Raw genomic sequence first — 23112 nt, forward strand, 5'->3', positions numbered from 1 at the left:
TAAAGTCAGGGGCTTTTTTTTTTTTTTTTTTTTTTTTTTTTTTTTTTTTTTTTTTTTTTTTGTTGTTGTTGTTTTTTTTTTTTTTTTCCCTTAAAAGTTGTATCTAAAAAAGATCAGCAGGTTTGTACCCAAGAATTATCTACATTAAAAAAACAAAAAACCCTCAGTTAGAAGGATTAGCACAGAGTTAGGCAGGATTAAATCTCACTTCTTGTGTCAATCCAAGCCTTGCAATTTCCTACTGCCAGTTTCAAACCTAGTGGTTGAAAGCAAAATGAATGAAACTAGCAAAATGAAATGAAATTTTGGGGGTTCTGGAAATGGGAAAAAAAATGGGGAATCAGTAACCTGAAATTCTTCTCCCTTTTTCCCCAATCTGTTTCTCTTAAATACAGGAGCAGTATTTTGCTTTGAGACCTGAGTTGAGGATGAGGAGCTATGGAAATATCACTGACCGTGTGGAACTGAGGAAGAGATTGAACTGCAAGTCATTTAAGTGGTATTTAGATAACATCTACCCTGAGATGCAAATATCTGGGCCTAATGCCAAAGCTCCACAGCCAGTTTTTATTAACAGAGCACAGAAACGACCAAAAATAATCCAGCGTGGAAGGGTAAGAGAAACGTAAATACATAGAATTCTTAATGTGAGTGGTAATTATTATGAGACTTTTTTTCTTCGAGATTTGCTCAAATACAAAAAAATAGTCTGTTTCTATAAATTCTGCAACAAGATTGAAAATAACAGGATTTTTGTCAAATCATTTCCTGATCTATATTTCTGATCTATATATCATGTTGTCTGTAGACTAGATACTGTTCCATGAGGTTTCTTACCTCAAAGCTCCGAGTTAGAAGGTTTTGCTGTCTTTAGAATGTGTTTTCATGGCTGTTGGTTCTCAAGATGGATTTGGGTAGAGAGAAATTTGGCCTCAAATATTCACACTCTGTTGGTTTATGATAAGAGTACAGTGTAAATAGTTTCCAGACTCATTGTTTTTATTGGGTAATTTTCTGCAAAGGTGAACATTTACATCTGAGGCCGATGATGGGTTTTGCTAGTCTTGGCTGTTAGCTAATGAACAAAAAATGAGTTTTTCTCATCTCCCTTTTTCTTCAAAATGGAAGCGAAGAGAAATTTTTTTATGTGTTTTCATGAAAGAAATCACGATTAAATTAATGCCTTAGCTCTTACAGCTTTGCTTATGGGTTTGTATGCAGGCAGAGTAACCAGACAGTTGCATCTGCTCTTTCCAGGGTCAAATTCACTTGATGTTTGCTTTTTATGCTTCCCAAAATTAATGGATAGTTTCAAACACAGGACAACTTTCTCAGTGTCTTCTCTGTGGAAGAGAATACTCTGGAATAAACTGCTTCATGTGCACACGGATTATGGTTAGCAGGTTCCCTTTTAGCTCAATAGTTGGAAGCATTTAGTAGTGATGTCCCCACAGGGGACACAGTAGCTGCTGACAGTTGCTGGTTCTGCAAGAAGTGAGTCAGGAGGACCTGTGTTCATGCAGGACCTATTGACACCATTAGATTTTTTGCTTGGAAGAAGCTGTTTGGGAATCCTCAGTTTGTGCTGTATTTTTATAGCAATGTCCCAGCCTTGCTGTGAAGTTAGTTATGTGGTTTCCCTGAATAAAACTGATATAATGGGCTGATTCCCCTAATTGTTGGATACTGTTACTTCCCTAGTCAGACCTTTTTTTCTCCTTTGTAAAATTTAATAGCTTTCTGCTTTCATTCAGCCAGAAATCTAACTGAGGAATTGTTGATGTTGGAGAGAGCTACTTGAAGGATCTGAATATCTCAGCAACACTTAAGGTTAAATCTTCCTAGCAGTTACTTACCATGGTTTAATTTTGAGAAAAATTTTGTACACCCCTTAAGAAATGGGGAAAAGCAGCAGAAAAATGCAGTTCTTTGGCTTGGTTCTCTGGGGTTCAAGAATTATACCCAGCATTGTATGAAAGAGTCAGCTTTGGCTCTGATGGTTGTATAAACTATTTCCAGATGCCTGCAAGGAACAGAATGATCAGCCAATGTCACCACTGCATGCCAGACTCTTTAGGATTTGGTAGGAATTGCTCCAAATCTCAGTTTATTCTCAAAAACTAATTGGGCCACAGATAAGTGGTGGTTTGACAGCTGGGAAGAAATGTAATGATCACAAATGGTTGCAGCTGTTACCGGTGTTATCCAATGCTGGCCATCATGGCCAAGGGAAAAACAGGACAAAAATCATACAAAACTCATGTATTCTATGGTTTAAAAGCTTTCTGTCTAGTGAGGAATGATGAAGGTGAGATCTGTGCTAGATCTAGGGTGTAAGAAAATGTTACCTAGAATGTTTTGAGTAATTTGTTTTAGATGTGTGTGGGGAATAGGAGAAACATGGTGCACTCAAAGCGATTGTTGATGTGCCTTGGGACAGCTATTTCCAGAAATGGTGTTTAGTGAAAAATACTATTTGGTGTTTGTGCTAATTGTTGCTATCATGTGACTGAGCAGTTTGTTCCTTTTATTACTGGAAGTGTATTTTGGTTCCTAAAAAATTGTAGAGTCTATAGCAATGCCAAGACAGCTATGGATGTCTTCATAATAAAGTTCAGCTGGCTAGTTAATCAGCCTGGCCTGGAGTTCATGACAGTAAATTCTTTTTTCCTCTACAACCAGCTCCAGATTGGAAATAAGTGTTTTTAATGTGGGTTTCAGATCTGAGGCCCTGCCATCTCTCACTTCATAGTGTGCTGGCAGTGTTTGCTGACTGAAGAGCCTGATCCCACCACATTAGGGGAAGAAAAATAGTCAGGCTGAACAGAAGTTTTGTGCTGGCCAGCAGTTAGTTCAGAACATGTGTGTAATTTAAAGCCAGAATTAGAGGTGCTTTGTCTCCCTGAATACCTCTGTGGGGATACATCAAGATCTTAATGATTTTTTGATTCTTGAAATAGAACAACCTAAACTTTGTACAGCAGAAAATGTCCTGGAACATTTGTTCCAAAATGTCTCGTAGGGTGGGCAGCATCGCTCAAATCAGGAGAGATTGCCAGCTTGCTGAGAGCCTTGTTTGCTTTGATGGTAGGTGCTTACAGTTCTGCATCAGAGGACAGGCTTCTGACCTGAATTCAGTCCTCTGGTACACTGTTCCCTTAAATCAGACTAGGTAGGGCATTAGAGCAAAAATAACATTTGCATGTTTGTAATATATTCTCTTCCTCCCTGATCCATCAGTAAAATGCCATAGCTGATAACAGTGGCTTTTCAGTTATGTAAATGCTCTTGAAAATCAATTTGCAAACAACATAAATCTCTGAAGTTGTTTTTACTTCAGTAATTCCTTCTCCTTTCTCAGGGAGGTGGTCCTGTTCCATGAAGAGAAGCTCTAGGAGGAGATTTATGTTTAAGCTAAACAGTAGTAAAATGCAGTTTATACAGTACAGTCAATATTCCTGAGCAGAATCTGTAGAGCCTCAGGCTTCCATGGAGAGCGAAAAGGGCAAAGAACCTTGACAGAGTAGAGCCAGCATGTGCTGGCTGTGTGTACTGCACTTGCACCAGAGAGAAATCTTGATGTAATTAGAAAGCAAATTGGAACTGTTAAATGCAGTATTTTATCCAAATTATCTGAGAAGCAGAATGGTATTTTGAAAGGGAAGATTTTTTTTTTTAATTACTGCAAGTGTTGGCTGAGTTTTTTGAGCGCTAGGCATCTAGGGCTGTTTTTTACTCTGACTAACAAACTGTTTTCCTTTTATAGCTATATCACCTTCAAACCAACAAATGCCTGGTTGCCCAGGGCCACCCAAGTCAGAAAGGAGGCCTGGTGGTGGTTCGGGAATGTGACTACAGTGATCAGAACCAGGTATGAGATTCCCAATTATATTGAATAGTGATTAATGTCTTTAAAATGACCAGTATATTTTCCTGCTGTCAAAGTTCCCTGCTGTGACATGTCATCAGCAGACAGGCTGCTTACAGAGGGTCATTCAAACCACAGGGCTGGCCAAGGACACTGTGGTACTCCTACTAATGCTGTGTTGGATATTATAATCTCCTGTCTTTATGGCATAAATCTCTGTATTTGGCTGAAGGCTGCCCTAAAGTGGCTCCTGATGGGTTCATAATCCACTGATTGGCACTTCAGAATTTGTAGCAGGTCTTTCAGTTGGTTCCTCATACTGGAATTTAAAGCAGCCCTTTTCTGCCCTGCTGGTGTTTGTGTACTGTACAACCAGTCCTCTGCTGCTGGAGTGGCTGCAGTTTGGGATAAATGAATTATTTGTTATTAAATAAAAGGAATCCAAGAGTTTCTTTGGCTACAGGTGAATTGCTGATCTGAGGATTAATTAAGGATAGATGTGAAAACCTAATGAGAATTTTTGTATTACTGCCTGAAGCCTTTGCTGTTTCACTTCTTTCGGGTGACAGGAATTCAGGACTTGAATAAAAAGTCTCCAGGATAGAGAGATCTTCAGCTAATGCCATAAAAGCTTACATAGTTAAGAACTACTCTGAGAACATTATTTGGGATTTGGGAGCCCATGGGACCCAATTCTAAAAGCTAGGTTTGATCTGAAGAGAGAAGTAATTTAAAGGCACAATAAATATAGCATGGGATGTAAAGCAGCACAACTTTAGTTAAGGTGGGTTATGCTGGACTAATTTGGTGCTCCAAAACATGGGCACCAGTTTTCAGGGAATGGAAACTTCAGCAGCGGGAGCAGAGTGATTTGTGATAGTCCCAGCAAAATGGTGTGTGCTCTGTCACCTCATGGGACTTTCTGCCTCCTACTTGTGGCCTCACCAGCTGAGTGTGACAGAGGAAGACAGAGGGGTGTTTGCAGTTCTCTGGAAAAGTGTGTCTGGCTCTTGACATGTGGCCTTCAGGTTCCAGTTGTCAGACAGGAGCAAGTGCAAGTACTTCCTAGTACTTCACCTCTGAAGCACTGAGAAATCATCATTGTGACCAAATTGTGAGTTCCTGTGTTAAAGGTGGCTTAGGTAAAGCTGGAATGGGAATGGAGGTTTTCCTATTTGATCTGTTCCATTAGCTGTAAGACAGTCAGCAAGTCTTGCAAATGTAAGTGTAACAGTAACTGATGGGCACCACCATCACCAAGTGATTGTACATTTGCAGTGCCAAAGCTGCAGTGCTGCTTTCTGAGTCATTCTGTCTTTGGGTGAGAGAGCCTGGCCGTGATGTCCATGCAGTTGTGCTTCCCTTCTTCTTGCTGCAATATTTCTCATAGTAAAATGCCGCGTGCCTGGAGAAGAAGTTGTTGGTTTTCCATATCAAAACTTTTTTCTGACTTTTTTTAATCCAAGAGAACAAACTTCACTTATCCCTTTGGTGCTGAGAAAGGCAAATCTGTGCTCTGGTTGTTGATCTTTGGCTTCTTTTCTCATGAATCTGGTTTACTAGTGGTAAATTTAGCAATTAATTCTCATAAAAAAAACTGGCTGTGCTATCTTCTTTCACAGTGATTTTGTTCTCCAACCAAGTATGTCAACCAACACTGTTTTTCTCCTATTAGACTTTTTTTGTTCTCCCAATAAATCCCAAGAGTGCATTCAGCCAACTTGCTGTCATAACCTCTTGAACAATCTTGCTATAGATATGTGAGAACAATGTAGAGAAAGATGACATGTATTTAGCAGCTTCTGCTTATAAAAATAGCAAGAAACACCCTGACTATTGGAAGCTTTTAACTGTTGTTTCACTCAACTTGTTGGCATTTTCAGCTGGTTTTGCTCTACAGTTATCTGTTTTATGCCTTTGTCCTTGGAAAAAAGCCTGTGTTTGTTTGGTGAATGCATGTGAGAGCTGACCAGCCTCTCTGAAATCATGAGACTGCCCTTAAAAGCAGTTCTGTTTTGCCTTTAGTTTATGCTTGCTTTGTTTTCTCCAGCCTTCATGGCTGCTAAAGAATTTCAAATTCTCATTTAATTTGGATGTAAAAGAAATAACAGGTGTTCTGTATGTTCTGTAGCTTCAATTTTATCAGCATTATGGGGAATCCTTTTCATTGTAGTTGACTTAGATGGTTGAAAATTAGTCAAGCCATCACACTGTCCTGTTTTCTCAGGCTTAACATGACTGACACTCAGTTCATATTTTTGCTATAGAAAGAAAATAATAAGGCAAGTGGTTCTCGTACCTAGAAATATATTAAAAATTATGTCTTTAAGTTATAATGAAAACTAGGATGCTCAATTACCTGTAATAGAAACAGTCTGGGATAATTCTGAGGACTGAACAGAAAATTAGGAATAAGTAAAAATAAGGAAAATTTTGTTAGAAACAGCACAAGTGGAAGAGGTGATGGGATCTTACAGAACAGAGGTTTGAAGTGACAGAAGAGGTGTCTGTGCTCTGGACCTTGAAAAAAAAGTACTCAAGCACAGGACTTCAGAAAAAGTCTGTTAACATTCCTGTAGCACTTAAATAAATATAATAATATGTCCTTTACAGGCCGTTCCAGGCTCAGGAACCACAAGGTTTTGCTCCCATGTGGAATTCTTCTGTAAGATCTCTCTCCTTAAATCTCTAGATCATGGTTATTAGCTTTTCTGACACAGCACATGTATGGAGTGAATGTGAAGATGTGCAAATTCAGGCTTGCTGCTTTTCCACAAACTATTGAAGGCACAATTCTTTGGTCTCTCTAATATTTGTCATGAAGCATCAGGGGCACACTGAACTGTGGAGCAGAGGACACATATCTGCTTTGGAATGACCCTTGGGAGGATTTTCAGAGTAGCAATGGTTACAGCCCACCAAACCTGGCTGTTGGTGGTGATTGTCACAGGCTCTTTGGTGCTGTGATACCATTGCTATCCATGGTAACAGGAGCTGAAGTATCTGCAGATGGATGCTATGGTGCAAATGGCTGGGCACATCTCCTCCTCAGGCCTGAGGCAGCTTTTTTGTGCTCTTAAGCTGAATTTTTATCTTTTACAAACTGTCTGACAGAATAATGTAGCCATAGCTAAGCAACAGATTATAACTGGTGGAAGTACTGGAATACTCCATTGGTCATGGCAGGGATTTTCTTTCAGACAAAGGGCTATTTCTACAGTAGTTACTGTCTTGTCTTTATTGAAAATTTTCTATGTATTTCACTATTATAAATGAAATTTGCAGATCAGATAAAAATGTATATCCACAAAGCTTTGCCAGTTGGCCAGCCATGCCTTTTGCTGCACTTCACTCATCTCTGAAAGCTGAAGGGTAGGCAGATGTTTCCTGGCTTATTTCATATAATTTTGAAATTCAGGAGAAGGCTGTGGTATTTGTCTGAGTCACATGGTTGAAGTAAAGTCCTGAAGATGCTGAAACTCTAGGAAGCCTCAGTCTTAAATCTGTGAATAGCTTAAATTACATTTTGAGGGGTCTGAATTAAGCATCCAGTTCTTCCCAAACTGCACCAATGTAAAAGAAGTTTAGGCTAACCGAGCTCATACTTTAGACATCCTCCCATTTATTTTGTCCACAAGATCTACTGTAGCACATGCTGTGCACCTGCCTGGAGGTGTCCATGCACCTTTCATGAATCTGTTGCCTATGTTGAGAGGCAGGGAGAGAAAGTTGCTAGAAAGAGGCCAGCCCTACAGCATTCATCAAATTAAGCATTTTATTTAACCACAAACATGATCAATTTCATTATGGAGAAGGGATTTTTCCATAACATCTGCCATTTAGGTTTTATTTGAAAACAGAAATGATTCATTATACTCTAATTCCATCTCATTGATTTTGTTTGATATCAGTGAAAATGGCCAGTGACTTTCCCTAGACCTTTGGGGCAGATCATTGCCATGTGTCTCTGGGGGGGACAGCAATTAAAGGGGCTGCTTTCCTGAGTGTGGGAATGGGATACAATCCCAGTTTAGAAAGCAAAGTCTTCAGTGATGCTCTCCTAACTCTGCTAGTTAGGAAGTGCATGCAGGTTGAAAATATCCTGTACCTCTGTTGCCTCTATTTTTAATATATTTTTTGTTTTGTTTTGTTTGGTTGGGTTTTTTTTATTAATTTTTTGGGGTTTTGTTTTTTTGTTTTTTTTTTTTTTTTTTGTTTGTTTGGGTTTTTTTTGGTTTTTTTTTTTTTTTTTAGAAAACACATAGGGGAGGATAAAACAAGAGAGCTCTCAGAAATAAGAAATGGGAAGGCACCTTTCTGCTTATAGACTTTAGATACTCTGCTGCCTGCCAGGATTTTCTTTCCTGTATGGGGCTGTTGCTCCTGATGGCCTTTAGTAACAAGAACTGAATATTATCCTTTCAGTCTTCAGCAGAAAATTAGTTAATAATTTTTGGAGTATGCTAAGGCTTGCAATTGTATAACAAATAAACCTCATGGGATGGCTTTGCTTTCCTGGTGCTTGAATCTGTTAGCAATCTGCAAATTCATAGTGATACTCTAATATGGATTTGCAACTAAATTTGGGCCTATTTTTCCTCTTTCCTTTGTTTTCTACACTAAACACAGAATTAGTTTGAAATTAATTTTGGCTGTCTTGTGTCTTTCTGCAGAAGTATCACACTGGATTTAACCACTGTCTTGTGTTCTTTGCCATTACTAAACTTTTGATTATGGATCTGTTCCCTGTGTCACTGCAGTCTTCTCTCTTCATTCTTACCAGTTCATTTCTTGTTTGGATTTGGCTCCATCATTATTTTTTCAATAGTAATTCTCTCTGGCAAGTCCTGCCATTTCTCCATTCTCTCCTCCCTCTTTAATCTTGCCATGCTTTCTTTTTCATGATTGGGTTTAAACAGAAAAGAATACTTTAGAAGGCACACAATGCCTGAGGTTGGGGCAAATTTTAATGTGATCCCTGCACTTCTACCAAGGAGGCCTTCCTTGTGTTATGGTAGTTACTGTGACAGTGAACTGTGTGCTTTCCAGTCATGCTGTCCAACATCCCAAATTTGTGTCTAAAATCCCAAATAGGCTGTGTCCTAAATCCCAGCACCCTCCAGAAGGCTGGTTTTAGTTTCATAGGCCAAAAGGAGAGACAGATCAAAATTTATGTGCCTGACTTTTCTGGCTGGAGTTTGATATTCCATACTCTTGACTGTGAAACTCATGCAGACTTAATGGGAAAAAAATGTAAAAATTTCACGGTGGGCATGGAAAGTGCAGTACTGAGCTGTGAGCAATGGGAACAGGGCTGGGACAGGAGCACACCACAAGAACTTTGTGTGTCTGTAGGTACTTCAGGGACAGGTATGAGTGGCTCAGCTCCTCTTGTTCACAGGCTCACAAGTCATGGGAAGAGTTGCCTGGCTCAACATCCCCAGAGGCTGGGAAGTGCTATCCAGCTGCCCTGTGAATGCCAGGGCTCCACTGTGCATTTGGAATAGATGTCATTGGCTGTTGAGCCAGATGGTCCCAGGACCTCCCCTGCACTGCAGGGCTACAGTTTACATTTTCTTTCATTTCTTTTCTCTAACCCTCTGTAACCCAGAGTATTTTGAAGTGCACACCCCCAAGTTCCTTAATTTCTTTGCTTTCTGGCTTGGGATTCAGAGTTTCCTATTGGTTATGAGAGCTCCAGGTCTTTGCAGACCTGAAGGAGCTAAACAAGGGAGGAAGAGCCAGCAGCTCCTGCAGTTGGACCAGGCTGCTATTCCTGCTTCCCTGAACATCCAGCTATGCTAGATGTGCCTTGCTGAGACCCAGCAGGGTGTGGGAATGAATGGCAACAACTGAAGGTGCCTTACACATTTCTGTGCCGAGAATAAAAGTACCTGCTCTGCTCAAGTAGCATGTGGGAGAGGACAGACTGACAGCTTGAGTGAGTCCTTGCTGCTTGTTGGAGCTGACTGTGGTTTTCAATGTGATCACAGAGAAACTCTTCTGGCATGTAAATTCAGGAACACAATTGCAGTTGAAGCTGTAAAAATGAACCAGTGCATTCCTGTTTCATGCAGGTGGGTGCTGGGAAGGGGCTGCATTCACTTCTCACCACTCACTGCAAAGCCCATCTCTTACAACCAGATGTTGAAGCATCTCCTCTCTAGGTGAACAAAAGATTCAAGGAAACTGCCCTGAAACATTACACTAAATGTCTTTTAATCTTCTCTTCCAGGTCTGGATTTACAATGAGGATCATGAGCTGATTTTAAATAATCTGCTCTGCTTGGATGTTTCGGAAACCCGCTCGTCCGATCCCCCTCGTCTCATGAAATGCCATGGCTCCGGTGGCTCACAGCAGTGGACATTTGGGGTAAGTGGACAGGCTGGCATATGGCACATTACTTGTAATCAGTGTCTCAACAGGGACAGTAGCACTAACAGGACATCAGGGTTTAGTTTAATTGTGGCTTAACCTCAGAAGTACCAAAGCAGTTGCACTGTACCAGGCCTAGCCCATGGTTCAAGCAGCCTGTACAGAAGTTGCACTGGCTTTGATGGCTGCATTTCAGTCTTAATAAGACTTCTACTGAGCTCTGGGACATGCAGGCCCTTTGCAGCATAGAAAGGTTTCTGCAGCTCCACTGAGCCTTTCTTCTGCCAGTCACAGCCACTCACAGCGCTTATGCCTCATCTGGGATATGCGAGAGAGAACAAAATCCACCTCAGAGCTTTGTTGTGTTGTTTGCACACCTGGGAGACAGGAGGAGTCCACGTGGTGATTCCTGCTTAGTTCTTGAAGAAGCACAGGGCAGAGCAGTTGCTCCTGCCTTGTAATTGATCTCATTAGTTTAATTGTTGAAGCCTGGAGTGGCCAATTACTAAGCCAGTGCTGCTCAACATGGAATTTGTCTCCTGGGTACAAGAGGAGCCTCACTCAGAATCTGCCCCTCACATGCCCTCAGCCTAGCAGAGAGTCTGTAACATCAACATGGTTGAACGAAGGGAGGGAGAGCCCTGCCAGCACTCCCAATGGTGCTTCCAGCACGGCTCTGCACAGCCTGTCTTGGGTTCATACCTGCTCATGCTGCTGCCTGGCATCTTGATTGGCAGACCCACAAGTCCTGGTGCAGCCCAGGATGGTGTGAAGATAGAGGCAGATACTGTGTGAGCCCAGGGCTGTGTGTGTCTGACACTTCCACCAGCACTGCCACCACTACCAATGAACTGAACAGTTCTGCTGAGCAGAGGTTATTGAAGGTTCTGCAGCTTGTGTCAGCAGGTGGGGATTTTAGAGTGAAGGAATGGCTACTGATACTGGGTGCATGTGGCTGTGTATGCTGCCTCTGGCAGGGGTGGAGAATCTGCATGTGTGATATGTGGGCTTTGAGCTGGATATGGCCACTGTGGGTGTGGGAGCTGGATCTGTAACAGGGTCACAATGGTGCTCATCAGTGATCCATAAAAAAATACTAGGACTGATTAGGAGAATACTAGGATTGAAGCAGGAAAATGTCAGCACACCATGGCAGTTTGTTTGTACTGCATGTGCTGGTCCCCTCCTCTCAGAAAGGCTAAATTAGGACTGAAGAAGGTTCAGAGAGGCATGGAGAGACAAATGGAAGGTGTGGGGTACCTTTCCCATAAGGAATATGAGAGCTGGCTGGGACCCTTTAGATACCGAGTCTTTTGGAAGAAGGGGAAATCCAGTGAGTGAGTCATTGATACAGGGAAATACTAACTGCACTGTCAGTTGTGGTACAAGACTTGGATTGGGGGGATGTTTTCAAAGGAGTGTTGTGTTTTCTTACCATGTCCTCCTGCTTCACGGGACATCTGGTTGTGGCCATAAGCAGTGACAGAGCCTGGCATGGCTGTTCTCGTGTAGGAGATGCCTGCCCATGGGGCTGTGCAGAGAGCCCTTTGCAGACAGCTGCAACAGGCTGTTAGTAGAGGAGATGGCACAGTCCTCTAAAGGTAATAAAAGATCTGTTTTCTTTGTCACTCTTGGCTGGGGTTTGGCCTTGCCCTGGCTGTGGGCACCCATCATGCATGAGGCTGTCATGACGTGTGGCAGCTCCCCGCCTTGTGGGTGCTGAGGGCATTGGCACTGCCAAGGCATGGTTAGATGCAGAACAGGGACCTCTGTTCAGGCTGGCGAAGAGAGGCCTCCAGGGAAACCTTAATGCATCCTTGCAGTGCCTAAAGGGGCTACAGGAGACCTGGAGAGGGACTTTTTGCAAGAGCATGGAGCAATGAGACAAGGGGGGGAATGGCTTTAAACTGACAGAGGGCAAGATCAGGTTAGATATTAGGAAGAAATTCTTTGCTGTGAGGGTGCTGTGATGCTGGAACAGGTTGCTCAGAGAAGCTGTGGATCCCCCATCCCTAGAAATGTTCATAGTGAAGTTGTATGGAGCTTGGAGCAACCTGGTCTGGTGGAAGGTGTCCCTGCCCATGGCAGAAGAGTTTGACCAATGATCTTTAAGGTCCCTCCCAGCCCAAACCATTCTAGGATTCTATGACCTGTCTGTGCCCACTATAGCCTTGTGGGCTCTCTCTTTGCTGAGTGCTGGGGAACAGGTTTGATCATCCCTCCACCTCATTAAAAAACTGTGATACAAACAAAATCCCAACTGGGGGCCTGTGAGGACGTGAGAGCCTTTGTTTCAAAGTCTGGATGTGGTTATGGGGTGTGCTGTACTCCACTGCTGCTGTGGGTCTGGTGAGTCAGAGAGGCTGCTGAAAGGCTCATCTGTCAGGAAGGAGCATCCCCTCCCCTTGGGCATCACTTTCAGCTCCAGTTTGACAATGGAGAACAGAAGTTTTGGTAAATAACTCCCATCTGTCTTTTTGTCTGCTCTAGAAAAACAACCGCCTGTACCAGGTCTCCGTGGGGCAGTGCCTGAAGGTGGTGGATCCCCTGAGCCACAAGGGCTATGTGACCGTGGCCATCTGTGACGGGTCCCTTCCTCAGCAGTGGCACTTCGAGAGCTGAGACAGCAAGCAGGTGGCTGAGGAGAGTTCACCTGAGCCCTGGTTCCCCAGCCACGATCTGAAGTCATTCTGGAGGGTTTTGTGCAGAGCCCTTGGCTGCTACCCCTGGCACAAGCATCGAAGGACCTGCTGGAAGTGCCCTGCCCTGAGGAGCTGAGTGTGGGAAGGTCCAGGTGGTCACTGGTCCCTGGTCACACACCGAGAGAAGCAGTCCCACTGCACGAAGAAGTGAAATTTATCATCGGTTCCTCGGATGATGCTGGATTATTGGACTTGGTTTAAGTAAGAGAAATCATTAGAGCAATGTAATTTAAATGGTGAGATTTCAGCTTTGTGGATCTTCTAAATGACAATGACAGAAAGGAATCTTTGACTATTTCATGTGCAGTATCTCAGTAATTTACCCTTTCTAGTATGGGTTTACTGGCCAAAATGATTTTACTTTTTCTGGAAAATATTTTTATTCCCTTTCATCTTCTGATAATTGTAATTTGTAATATTTAAATTTAGTTCTTTTAATTTTAGGACATTTCATGTAGTTTAAGTTCTTTGCTGTCATTCGTCACCTCATATTTAAAACAAAGTAACTATTGCAAAGTCTATTTTGATGACCCATGACAGTAGCTGCATTTAAAATAAAGTATCATTTTTTTTATTAATTTGTATGGCCTTACTCTTTGTAGCTGTTGGACCAGAAAGCACCAACTTAGACACTGATGCAAATTAATGGTCAGACAATTTGGGTCTCCCCTTGTTTTCACTCCTTTTCTCCCTTCCTCACATCTTGGAAGGCTTGACAGACAATTCCTGGGTTTTTTCCTCCACTTCTCTGTTTTCATTTATTTTACTATTTCTTTGGCTTCCTGCCTCAGCTTCTTCAGTGTATGGAAGCTCCTGCAGAAGAGAAAAGCTGCTCTTACCCAGTGTATTTTTTTTGCACCATTATTGGCCTTGTTTCCCACTCCACAGTGACCACATTCCCTGGGAACATGCAGTTCAGATCTCGGAAGTTCCAGGACAGCCTTTCCCTTCCACTCGGGCAGCAGAAACATTCTCCAACTGCACAAATACTCCAACATCCACTCACTGGCCTTCTGGCAGTGTGAAGCAAATAGTGGTAATGCTGGAGTAATTAGAGCCCCACATCTTTCTGCAGAGAGGAGATTCGCTTGTGCCAGACTCTTATTTGGTCCTTCAGCCGCCTGCCAGGGCCAGCGCCTGGGAGGAGAAAAGCAGGAGGATTCAAAGGAGCAGGTAAGAGTGGCCTGGCCACAGGGCAGCTGCTTTGCCTCATCCTCTAGTCTGGAGGGAGTGAGCCCCTGGCAGGGAGAACCAGATACCAGGGTTTGAAAAGCAGAACCAATTGGCTGAAGTGGAAGTTCTTCCAGATAAAGCGTTACAACAAGAGTAATTAAGTTAGACACCAGCCAAGTTCCTTTCTACCAAGAAAAGCCTGTAATACCAACCCCAGCCCCCTTTGTCAGCTGTGCCTTTGCTGTGCCTTGCTCAGGAGCACCTGGGGTCTTGCCATCAGTTCCCAGGTGCCTCCTGCAGTCAAGCAGGGCTTGCAGGGTAGGGCTTGGAACATGGTGTCAGCTCTGGTGAACCCTCCCACTGGCAGCCTGGGTGCTTGCTGTGTGTGAAATTCCAGTCTTTGCTGGGGTGAAAAGAGGGGCTGCAGTTTCACTTTTGCCTGGCTGGTTCACCCTGAGTGCAGCAGGCGCTGGCACAGCTGCTGCCAGCTGTGTGTGGGGCTTTTCTGTGGCATTGGTGGTGGCAGCCACATTATGCAGAAGCCTTGCTTGGCCTTTTCTTCTGTTGCCTTTGTCTTCTTTTTTTAAAAACAGTTAAAAAAAATCAGAAAATGCAAATGAACGCTCAAACAGGGAGAGCAGCTTGCTTTATTTAGTCTGTTGCCACAGAGAGTTTTTGACCTTTTGCTCCTAGGGGGGAAGAGTCGCAGGCTGCTGTCACCAGGAGCGGTGCTGGTTTCCAGGAACAGATGGAGGTGGTGGAGTTTTGGACGGTATCAGTTGTTCCTGTAGGGAATTCCGGCCACAGGCAGATCTGGAGCAGCCCCACAGCCAGGCTAGCACCTGAGTGAGGGTGAGAGATCTCTGGGAAAACCCAGCCCTGGGCCAGAAGCCTGTTCCCAGCTGGGCTGCCTGGGATAAGCAGGAATTTAGAGTGGTGCCCTGGATTTGAATGACCACTCCCAGCTGACCTAGGAGGCTTTGGGGGAATAGGAACAGAAAGAAAAGTCTCAGCGCAGGGTAGGCACCGTCACAGCCCCCAGCTTGCTGCTGCTGTCCTCCTGAGAATTTATTATTTGTGAAGAAGGAAACAAAACTGTGTGGGGCTGATTTTTAAGCCCCCGTTATCAAGTACCTCCTCCTTGCTGGCTTCTGGTGGTGGCTGTGGCTGCCAGAGGAGCAGACAGATCCTCCAGCAGCCAAGTGTGACACGTAAATAACACCAGGGAACAACAGCTCTGGCCTGGCTGCTTCCCACTGCTCTGTGCTGAGTCTTGGAGCCTGTCTTTAGTCTGGACCCGTGCTGAGAACTTGCTGAGAATGTCTCTGGTGTCCAGCACTGTCACAGCAGCAACATGGAGGCTTGACCCCAGTCAGTCCTTTGCTCACTCCCCCTCCTGCAGGATGGAGGGGACTGGGGAAGGGCGTTAAGGGTTCAAACTCGGGGGTTGAGATGAGGATGCAGCACCCACTGGGAAGTTTAGGATGCACGGGAGAAGGCAAAATACTCCTCAGTGGTGGAAGCAGACACAGATTGTGGAAGCAGCAGAAACCAGACACCTCAAATGACAACAGAAAGATGCACTTCATAGATGTAAAATATTTTTATTCGTAAATGCTGATCTTCTAAATCTGTTTCCACAAATTCCAAAACCCATAACACTCTGTATACTTCAAAAAATTCTTTTTTTTGTGTTGTTTTTGTATTTTTTTTTGCCAACATTAGATACTATTATACAGAACAGAAAAAAAACTGTAGGACAAATACTGGTAGGATGTTGGAATATTGTACAAGAGAAGAAAAATATTCAAGAAACAATTTAATACAGCTATTTATCAAGAGAAAAATATATACAATTGATTTATTCTGTAAGATAAAAATACATCATGCCATATACATTACAAGTTCAGAACTGTATTACTGAATATACCAACAGTTTACAGTCCACTTTAATTGTGCACACAAAAAAAAAAAAACTTCATTTTTTTTATATTTAGCCTGTGAAGTGTCAGTACCAGAATTTTAAGTACAAAATAAAAAGCTAACCTGGTTCAAAATGCTGATTAAATTTCTACAAGCAAACACAAAACAGTGTTTATTTTTTTAAAGAAATGTAAACAAAAACAATCCATACAAACACATCTTTAAATTACATTTTCCAAAATCCTATTGCCAGAGTCCTGCAGCTGCAAGCACATTACACCTAATTTTTTTCCTTGTTTTCCTTTTAAGAAGGCTATCGCATCAGACTGAAGCTCCAACTCATTCTATGCTGTTTACATGATTTAATGTAGGCTGAACAGTCACCTAATCCTTGACTACTTTTGCTGAAGAATAAAATCCACGTCCAGCCTCTGATTTGGGTGGTTTTAGCAGTTATTCACAGTTATCACAAATTGTAAGCACAAAAAAACCTGACTTAAGAAATAGGGATGCAACAATATAATACAAATAAAATTAATCTAAATTACCCAAACATCTACAAAAGTCAGAGTTGTAATATACACGCCTTTACCAGGCTTAAGGTTTACTTAAAAAAATTCTCATTAAGACCACAGTTGAGACTGCTTTAAACATACAAAACCCCTCTCGTTAAATTGAGATTTTGGTTATTCTGAACTGGGAATCGCATGTCCGTGAGTACATGAGATCATATTGTAACATCCCTATCAAGGTTTGAGAATAAGCACCCGAACTGCTGCGGAGTCTGGTAGCATTTGGTCAATAACTATTTTTATACTGTATTTTTTTTTCTCAAAATATTTACACTTTTATACAAAGTAACAGAGTTTGTTAGTTCTGCAGGTAACAGCAGCAGCTTGGCTTTCTTCTAACTTTCTTTTTAAAAATAGCTTCATTCACTTATTCAATAATAAATACAAAAAGGTTCTCTTATTTTACAGAAATCAAAAACTACAATAAACTGACTCATGGAATCAAGTATTTAAAAGTATTTTAGTGCAAGTTATTTTTTTCCCTTAGCTCTATCCCTAAGGAAGTCATTTCAGTACATTCCTTGTTCAGTGGTGTCTACTTTTATTTAAAATTTTTTTCTTTAATTAGAGGGCCTGCCCCTTTATCAAATAAGGCTGTGGCCAGCACTTTGGACTTCTCCCTTTCGCTGGTGATTTCAGTCTTACATTCATAGTGGCCACCTGCCCTCCTGCAGGTCAGCCAGCGGTTCTTTGCCCAAGTTAAACAGTTTCTCCTTAGTGAGCTCAAAAACAAAAGTGCTGGACCATTCTGTTAACTCAGTTTCACCTCCACGTGTCTGGAAAGTCGGCTTCAGATTTTGCCGGCTTGCTTCTGGTGCTTGTTGGTTGGTGGGTTATCTTTCCTCTTTTTTTTTTTTCTTTTTTGTTTTTTTTCTTTTTAAATACTTGTGTAGAAATACGTATTTCCAGAAGTGATTTTTTTTTTCCCCCCTTCAAAAAGGCAACGATTTTCCGTTGACAAAATCAAAATGTGAATAATTTCTTCCTAGGGACAAGCAACCCTCAAAGACAGCAAGGAATGCATTCTAGTTCATCCACTTTCGGCAGTTTACAGCTCCACAGTGACATGGAATCTTGTGCTGGTCATCTTCAAAATCAAACTTATAGTCATAGCAAAGCTGGAAAGAGAGCACAAAAGTGGTTATGGAAGAGCTGGGATTTGCCACAGTTTTCTCTGTAGCTACAGGTTAAACAACAAAGCACAGCAGAGGTGGCACTGTGAGGGACAGGAAAGGGGAAGGGAAAGGTCACCTCCCCCCAGCACAAACAAACTGTGCCACTGGCCAGGAATCACAGAACGGATGCATGTGGCAAGAGGGACGTAAAGCCAGAACCTGCCCTACCTCCTCCCCCTTCTGGATTCTTCTGCTGGAGCTGATGATAATTTTGTGTCCTCTCTCAAAAGTGACCACCTCAGCCACGCAGTTGGGTGCACACGAATGGTTGATGTACCTACGGAAGAAGAGTGGGACGGATGAAACCTCTTAGGAAAACCCATCCCTTGAGGCAAATCCGAACCAAACCTCAGGATGGCCTTAGCTCCACGGGCTCACCGCCTTTCCACATACAATTACATTACTCTGTACTTGTTTCTTTACCTAGAAAATGCCAAAGAAAATCAAGTGTCAAAAAAAATCAAGGATCAAAAATTCCTTTCTTCCCAGCTGCCATGAAACGTAACTGAAAGATGAGCAAAGCTGATGGAAGAGACAGTGGGACAGTCTGATGACTCAATGTACCAGCTCAGAGAATAAGCCCCACAAACTCAGAGCCTCCAACAGCCCCAGGCAAACAGGGGGATGCCCCAGGAGGTCAGAGATCCCCTCGGGGCCACCCACCTTGCAGGGCCTCCTGTTAGGGTGGCGTCGATGACGTGGTCATTGTCAATGCGGAACATGTACACGCCACGGTTCTGAAAGACACAAGTGGCACAAGGGCTCTGGTAAGGTTTTACTGCATTGCCAGTGATGAGCCAACAACTTGAGCCAGCTCCAAGTGCCCTCCTGCACTTCAGATTGCACTGGCTCACGAGGGAAAGCACTGTCAGGTACTGCTTGTGTCCCCATGGGTTTTGTGACGGATGATGGGTCATAAACACAAACCTCTGGACAATTCAGTTTTCCCTAAGAGCTTCCTACTGCCTTTCATCCAGGATATTTGACTGATTCCCAGAGAGGCACTAACTGTTACAATGCCATCATATTACACAAAGGAAGTGGCTTTAAATTTAAGATGTTCTCATTAAAGACTGAGGTCCTGACATGTCTGCCAGAGCCGTGTGCTCTGGAACCAAGAATGTGTCCTCCCTACCTGGCCAAGGTGCTGTGAGATCTATTAAACACTGAAATACTCTACTAACAACCACTGTAGATTCCTCTGGTTTTATTTTAAGCCTATTTGTATTTATAGCACAGCAGAAAACAAATCAGGGGACTTTAATTCATCAGGCAGAAGAACATTTTTTTTTTTCTATGAATGTCTGAATGGGGAAGGGGAAAGAGAGAATGAACAAACACCCTTACCTGAGACTCATAGAGCTTCTCCTTCCTGTTTGCTACCTCATTCCGGATAATTGTCCCGATATACTCAATGACCATTGTGTGCTTTTCAATGTCTCGAGCAGCATATAATCCCAGGCCCTACAGAAAGTGCACTGAGAGTTAATAACTTTACACTCACCCTGTGTTCCTCACCATGCCCCAAACCAGCAGTGGAAAGGGGAGATAGAGAAACAGCACTGATACATAATTGATGCAGTAACAGCCCAATGCAGAACGCAGCCTCACACAGATCCCAGGAAACTTGGCCGCTGTCTTGGTGAGAAAGCTGCTCTTACCCCTCTGACACTGACTGTGTAAAGCTTATAAATTCACTGAGAAATAAATGTGGGTCCTGCTAGACCAGGGACACCTGAGAGGAACCTAGGCACGGTGAAGTCCAGCCTGCAATAAACAACCACGCCCACACACGGCCAGATTAGTGACAAAGCTTTTCCAAAACAAGACTGTGGCAAACCAGCAGCATCACATAAAGCAATGGATTTTATACTCTTATGAAGGCAAACAAGTACTGAGTTCTTCCTGCTGGTCTTGCACCACCACTCATCAGCTCAGCCTGAGCACCTCACGCTTCCACTGTGTATTTAAATTACTAAGTTTTACTACGGTTTTGAGGAATAGGCTAAAAAACCAAAACAGCAAACCACCTCAAAACTTAAAAAAACTCCTTTTTCTAGATGACCATAACAAATGAATTTTTAAGATATTTAGAGTAATTAGAAAGAAATCTGTGCAATTGATGTGCCATGTAAAAATTGCCAGTTTTGGAAAGAGACTGGAATGAGTTTTACAACAGGTTTAGTTACGACATCTACAAAATTCAGCTGTAAAACAGGTATTAATAGAAGCATATGTAATTTTTTCAATATCCATTTCCTGAAGCTGGAGCTGACCTGAATGCGAGAGCGAGCCAGGTACACGTTGGATTTCCACTCGGTTTTCATCTTGCGGTACTGAGAGGACTTGGAATGGACGAACTGTTTGCTGTAAGGCGCGTTCAGCTCCCCCGTGACTGTGCTCTGAAAGGACTTCGATGTGCTGGTGCTATTCAAGGTGTGAGGCCTGTAGGAATTGGGCATGTAACAGGAAAGAATACAAGAAAAACTGAAGATTTCTCTGAAAACAACCAGGAAACCCAATAAAAATCCTCTCAGACACACAGACACTTAAAGCCAGCTAGCGGAGACACAAAGCAGTTCCTCTGACTGGGGCATGCACATTCACAGCCAACAACGACAGGGTTTGTAAGCAGCAGACGAAAGCACAAATAACCCTAAAGCAGCCTATAAACCCTGGGCTGTACTATGTGAAATTAAAACAAAATACCTTAACACAAACCTCTTGACATGGGTACTCATTTTAGGCTCGGCACGGGCACAGCCCGTGGGGTTGATGGCAAGAGGAAGTTCCATTAAGGGGTTTCGGCCATAGCGGAAAGTGTAGTTCTCACAGGCCTCAACCCCTGGCAGCTGCAAAATAAAAGAGAGAAGGAAAAAAAATACAAGTAACTACGTGTTTAATTATGTAACAAAATGTTTACTTTTCCACACTTCTTTCTGTTCCTCTTCTCATGTGCCTATCCAGCAAGTGGGATGATCCAGCAAGAAATGGGGGGGGTGAACTCACCGATTCTGCAATCCTGGCCACTGCAGAGACTGTCAAACCAAAGAGGTCTTCACCCTTCAGATAGCTGGGGAACAGCTGGAGCATTTCAGATTCTTTTCTAACAGAAGCAACGGGCTCCAGGATTTTATCCCACACACCTACACAACCATTGGGAGAGAATTACAGTGATCAAAAAAACATAAAACCATTGCACTTGGTTTTAAAACAAATGCCTGAGGATACGGGAACCAGAATCCAGCACTGAGAAAGCTTTTTTCTTTGACTGCCTGTACAAACGGGCCAGGATCTAAAAAGTGAAGTGGAGAATGATTTGTTGAATTGCTAATTTTTGGGATTTAACAAATCCCAAACAAACACACCATTGATTCTGCACCCTCAGTTCTTAGAAATTCAGCTTTCAGTGCTCTCAGCATGAAAACTTTCAGTCCTCTGACAAGAACATGGACAGCTTTCTCTTGAGAAATCCTGCAAAAGCACGATTCGCTGAAAATACACAATATATTCTATTTCCACTGTCTGTCTGTAGTCAGTTCTCACTCTGTGAGGATATCAGCACCCATAGCACCAAGGCCTTGAGACCCAGAGGGCTGCAGATCTCCAGCACATCCACCAGCCAATTTCTAAGACCTGCCCATATGTTTATGGGCACTGCGACATTCTTCACCCCGACAAAGACATTACCCACCCTGAGAACAACGTGATCACTCAGCTGTTTTTAGAGCTCCCTAACTTGAGCCCAAGTGATTTGAAGATAAGGGAGCAGTGGTTCTGTGTTTAAACAAAGTCAGTTTTCATGAAATAAAACCTGTGCTGACTTTCCTACTGCTTTAGTTCATTTTCACTTGGGTCTCCTCTGCGGACTTGGAACAATTCTTCTAATCTGTAGCTTATACAGTTTCTTCAGAGGTGTTCACAGTCTTCACAGCATGGTATTAAAAACGGGCCCTGGAAGCTCACTATAAACATTGTGTTAACACAGTGCCTGCAGTAGTTGCTTCGAACAAGTACTGTACCACAGTAATCAGCACTACCACAATGAACACCGAAGCTAAAAACTGATGATCTTAGTTCACAGAATTTACCTTTAGGTGTTGTGTCAGTCAGAACCAGATCCTCGTGGCCCTGTTCCACCACCTTGATGACGAAGAGCGGGAGCCCATCCTTCTCCTCGATGGAGCAGAGGTAGCGGCAGCGCCTGTTGGCGTACCTCATGCTCCAGTACAGCCGGCTGGCCTCGTAGCCCACGGGGAAGAGGGCTTTGGAGGAGTGGAAGGCCTGCATCTGCTGTGGCAGCAGCTGACCCACGGCGTGGAAGATGAGGCTCCCCACACGGAAGGTGTGGTCGCGCTCGCCGCGCTGGACGATGCTGGCGATCTGCCGCACCTCGTCGCGCTGCACGTACACCCTCCGGAACACCGCGAAGTAACTCAGCTCCTGCTCGTGAGTTCCCTTTGGTTTGTGCATGGGGCAAAGCATGGTCTTGTCTTTAAAAAACATGCATTGTGCTTTAATGGCACAGGTAAAGTGATAAATATTGGTGCACCTTAACCTGTGGCAACCGCTGGTGGCACCCATTTTGTGACAGAACATGCATTTCATCTGCAGGCCTCTCCGCAGTGCTAGTTCCACGTTTATTAAGGCACCAGCTTGTGTCTCGTAGACTTCTGTAGACCAAAGAGCACAGTTCAAATGGACCCAAAGGTCTAAATCCAGGTTGAGAAGCCTTGCTGGTCCATCAGTTAATCCATCACCTTCCTCATGACAGAAGCAACATTTCCTGTAGTCTTTAGGCACAGGGTCAGGTTTAATGGTTGTGCCCAGTTTTTTAAGAAATTCATCTATTTCTTCTTCACATGGAGGTTTGAATGATCCTTTAGGAATCACTATCTGAATGCTCCACTTTTTCCATTTCATCCCTTTCCATTTCTTACTGGGAGGCCGGCAGTCCTCCAGACTGCTGTGTATTGCTTTTAACCTGGGTTTGAGTTTCACTGTTACCTTCAGTTCATCCGGTTTTGCCTCTACCTTGGCTGCCTCAAATGCAGGGGGGAACATGATGGGGGGTGATGAGGGTGGAGAAACCTTTTCCTGCAGCTGAGGCAGACAGTGGACATCCAAAGTGGAGATGTTGTTGCTGTACTGATGGAATGCTTTGGGCGGCCTCTCCTTCATCGGCGACTGTGGCAGGGTTGGGACCGATTCCTGATAAATAACAGAAAACTCTCTAAGAAAAAGATCCCAAACTTGTTCATCATTAAATACAGCCTGAAAACATGGGCAGCTCAGTAAAGGAGAGGCTTCTCCAAATGCCTAA

General features: G+C 43.2%; 2 protein-coding genes across 18 annotated transcripts in view; one reads left to right on the plus strand and one right to left on the minus strand.

The window, feature by feature from the left end:
* The window catches only part of GALNT11 (polypeptide N-acetylgalactosaminyltransferase 11), a 31378-nt gene extending 17891 nt beyond the window's left edge, over nt 1–13487 (plus strand). For all 3 annotated transcript variants that reach the window (XM_062493695.1, XM_062493703.1, XM_062493712.1), the window contains 4 exons: nt 396–614; nt 3767–3871; nt 10104–10241; nt 12735–13487. In XM_062493695.1, the coding sequence (XP_062349679.1) occupies nt 396–614; nt 3767–3871; nt 10104–10241; nt 12735–12866 (594 nt within the window). In that variant the 3' untranslated portion in view covers nt 12867–13487. The remainder of the gene's footprint in view (nt 1–395; nt 615–3766; nt 3872–10103; nt 10242–12734) is intronic.
* A 2220-nt stretch (nt 13488–15707) lies between these two features.
* The window catches only part of KMT2C (lysine methyltransferase 2C), a 190672-nt gene continuing 183267 nt past the window's right edge, over nt 15708–23112 (minus strand). For 13 of the 15 annotated variants that reach the window (XM_062506292.1, XM_062506335.1, XM_062506325.1 and 10 more), the window contains 8 exons: nt 21881–23000; nt 20799–20935; nt 20499–20641; nt 20066–20234; nt 19137–19253; nt 18453–18526; nt 17958–18066; nt 15708–17732 (listed from right to left, as the gene is read on the minus strand). In XM_062506292.1, the coding sequence (XP_062362276.1) occupies nt 17640–17732; nt 17958–18066; nt 18453–18526; nt 19137–19253; nt 20066–20234; nt 20499–20641; nt 20799–20935; nt 21881–23000 (1962 nt within the window). In that variant the 3' untranslated portion in view covers nt 15708–17639. The remainder of the gene's footprint in view (nt 17733–17957; nt 18067–18452; nt 18527–19136; nt 19254–20065; nt 20235–20498; nt 20642–20798; nt 20936–21880; nt 23001–23112) is intronic. The other 2 variants (XM_062506358.1, XM_062506265.1) reach the window with 1 other exon arrangement.

Source organism: Cinclus cinclus, chromosome 1 (assembly GCF_963662255.1).
Source record: "Cinclus cinclus chromosome 1, bCinCin1.1, whole genome shotgun sequence".
Taxonomy (NCBI): domain Eukaryota; kingdom Metazoa; phylum Chordata; class Aves; order Passeriformes; family Cinclidae; genus Cinclus; species Cinclus cinclus.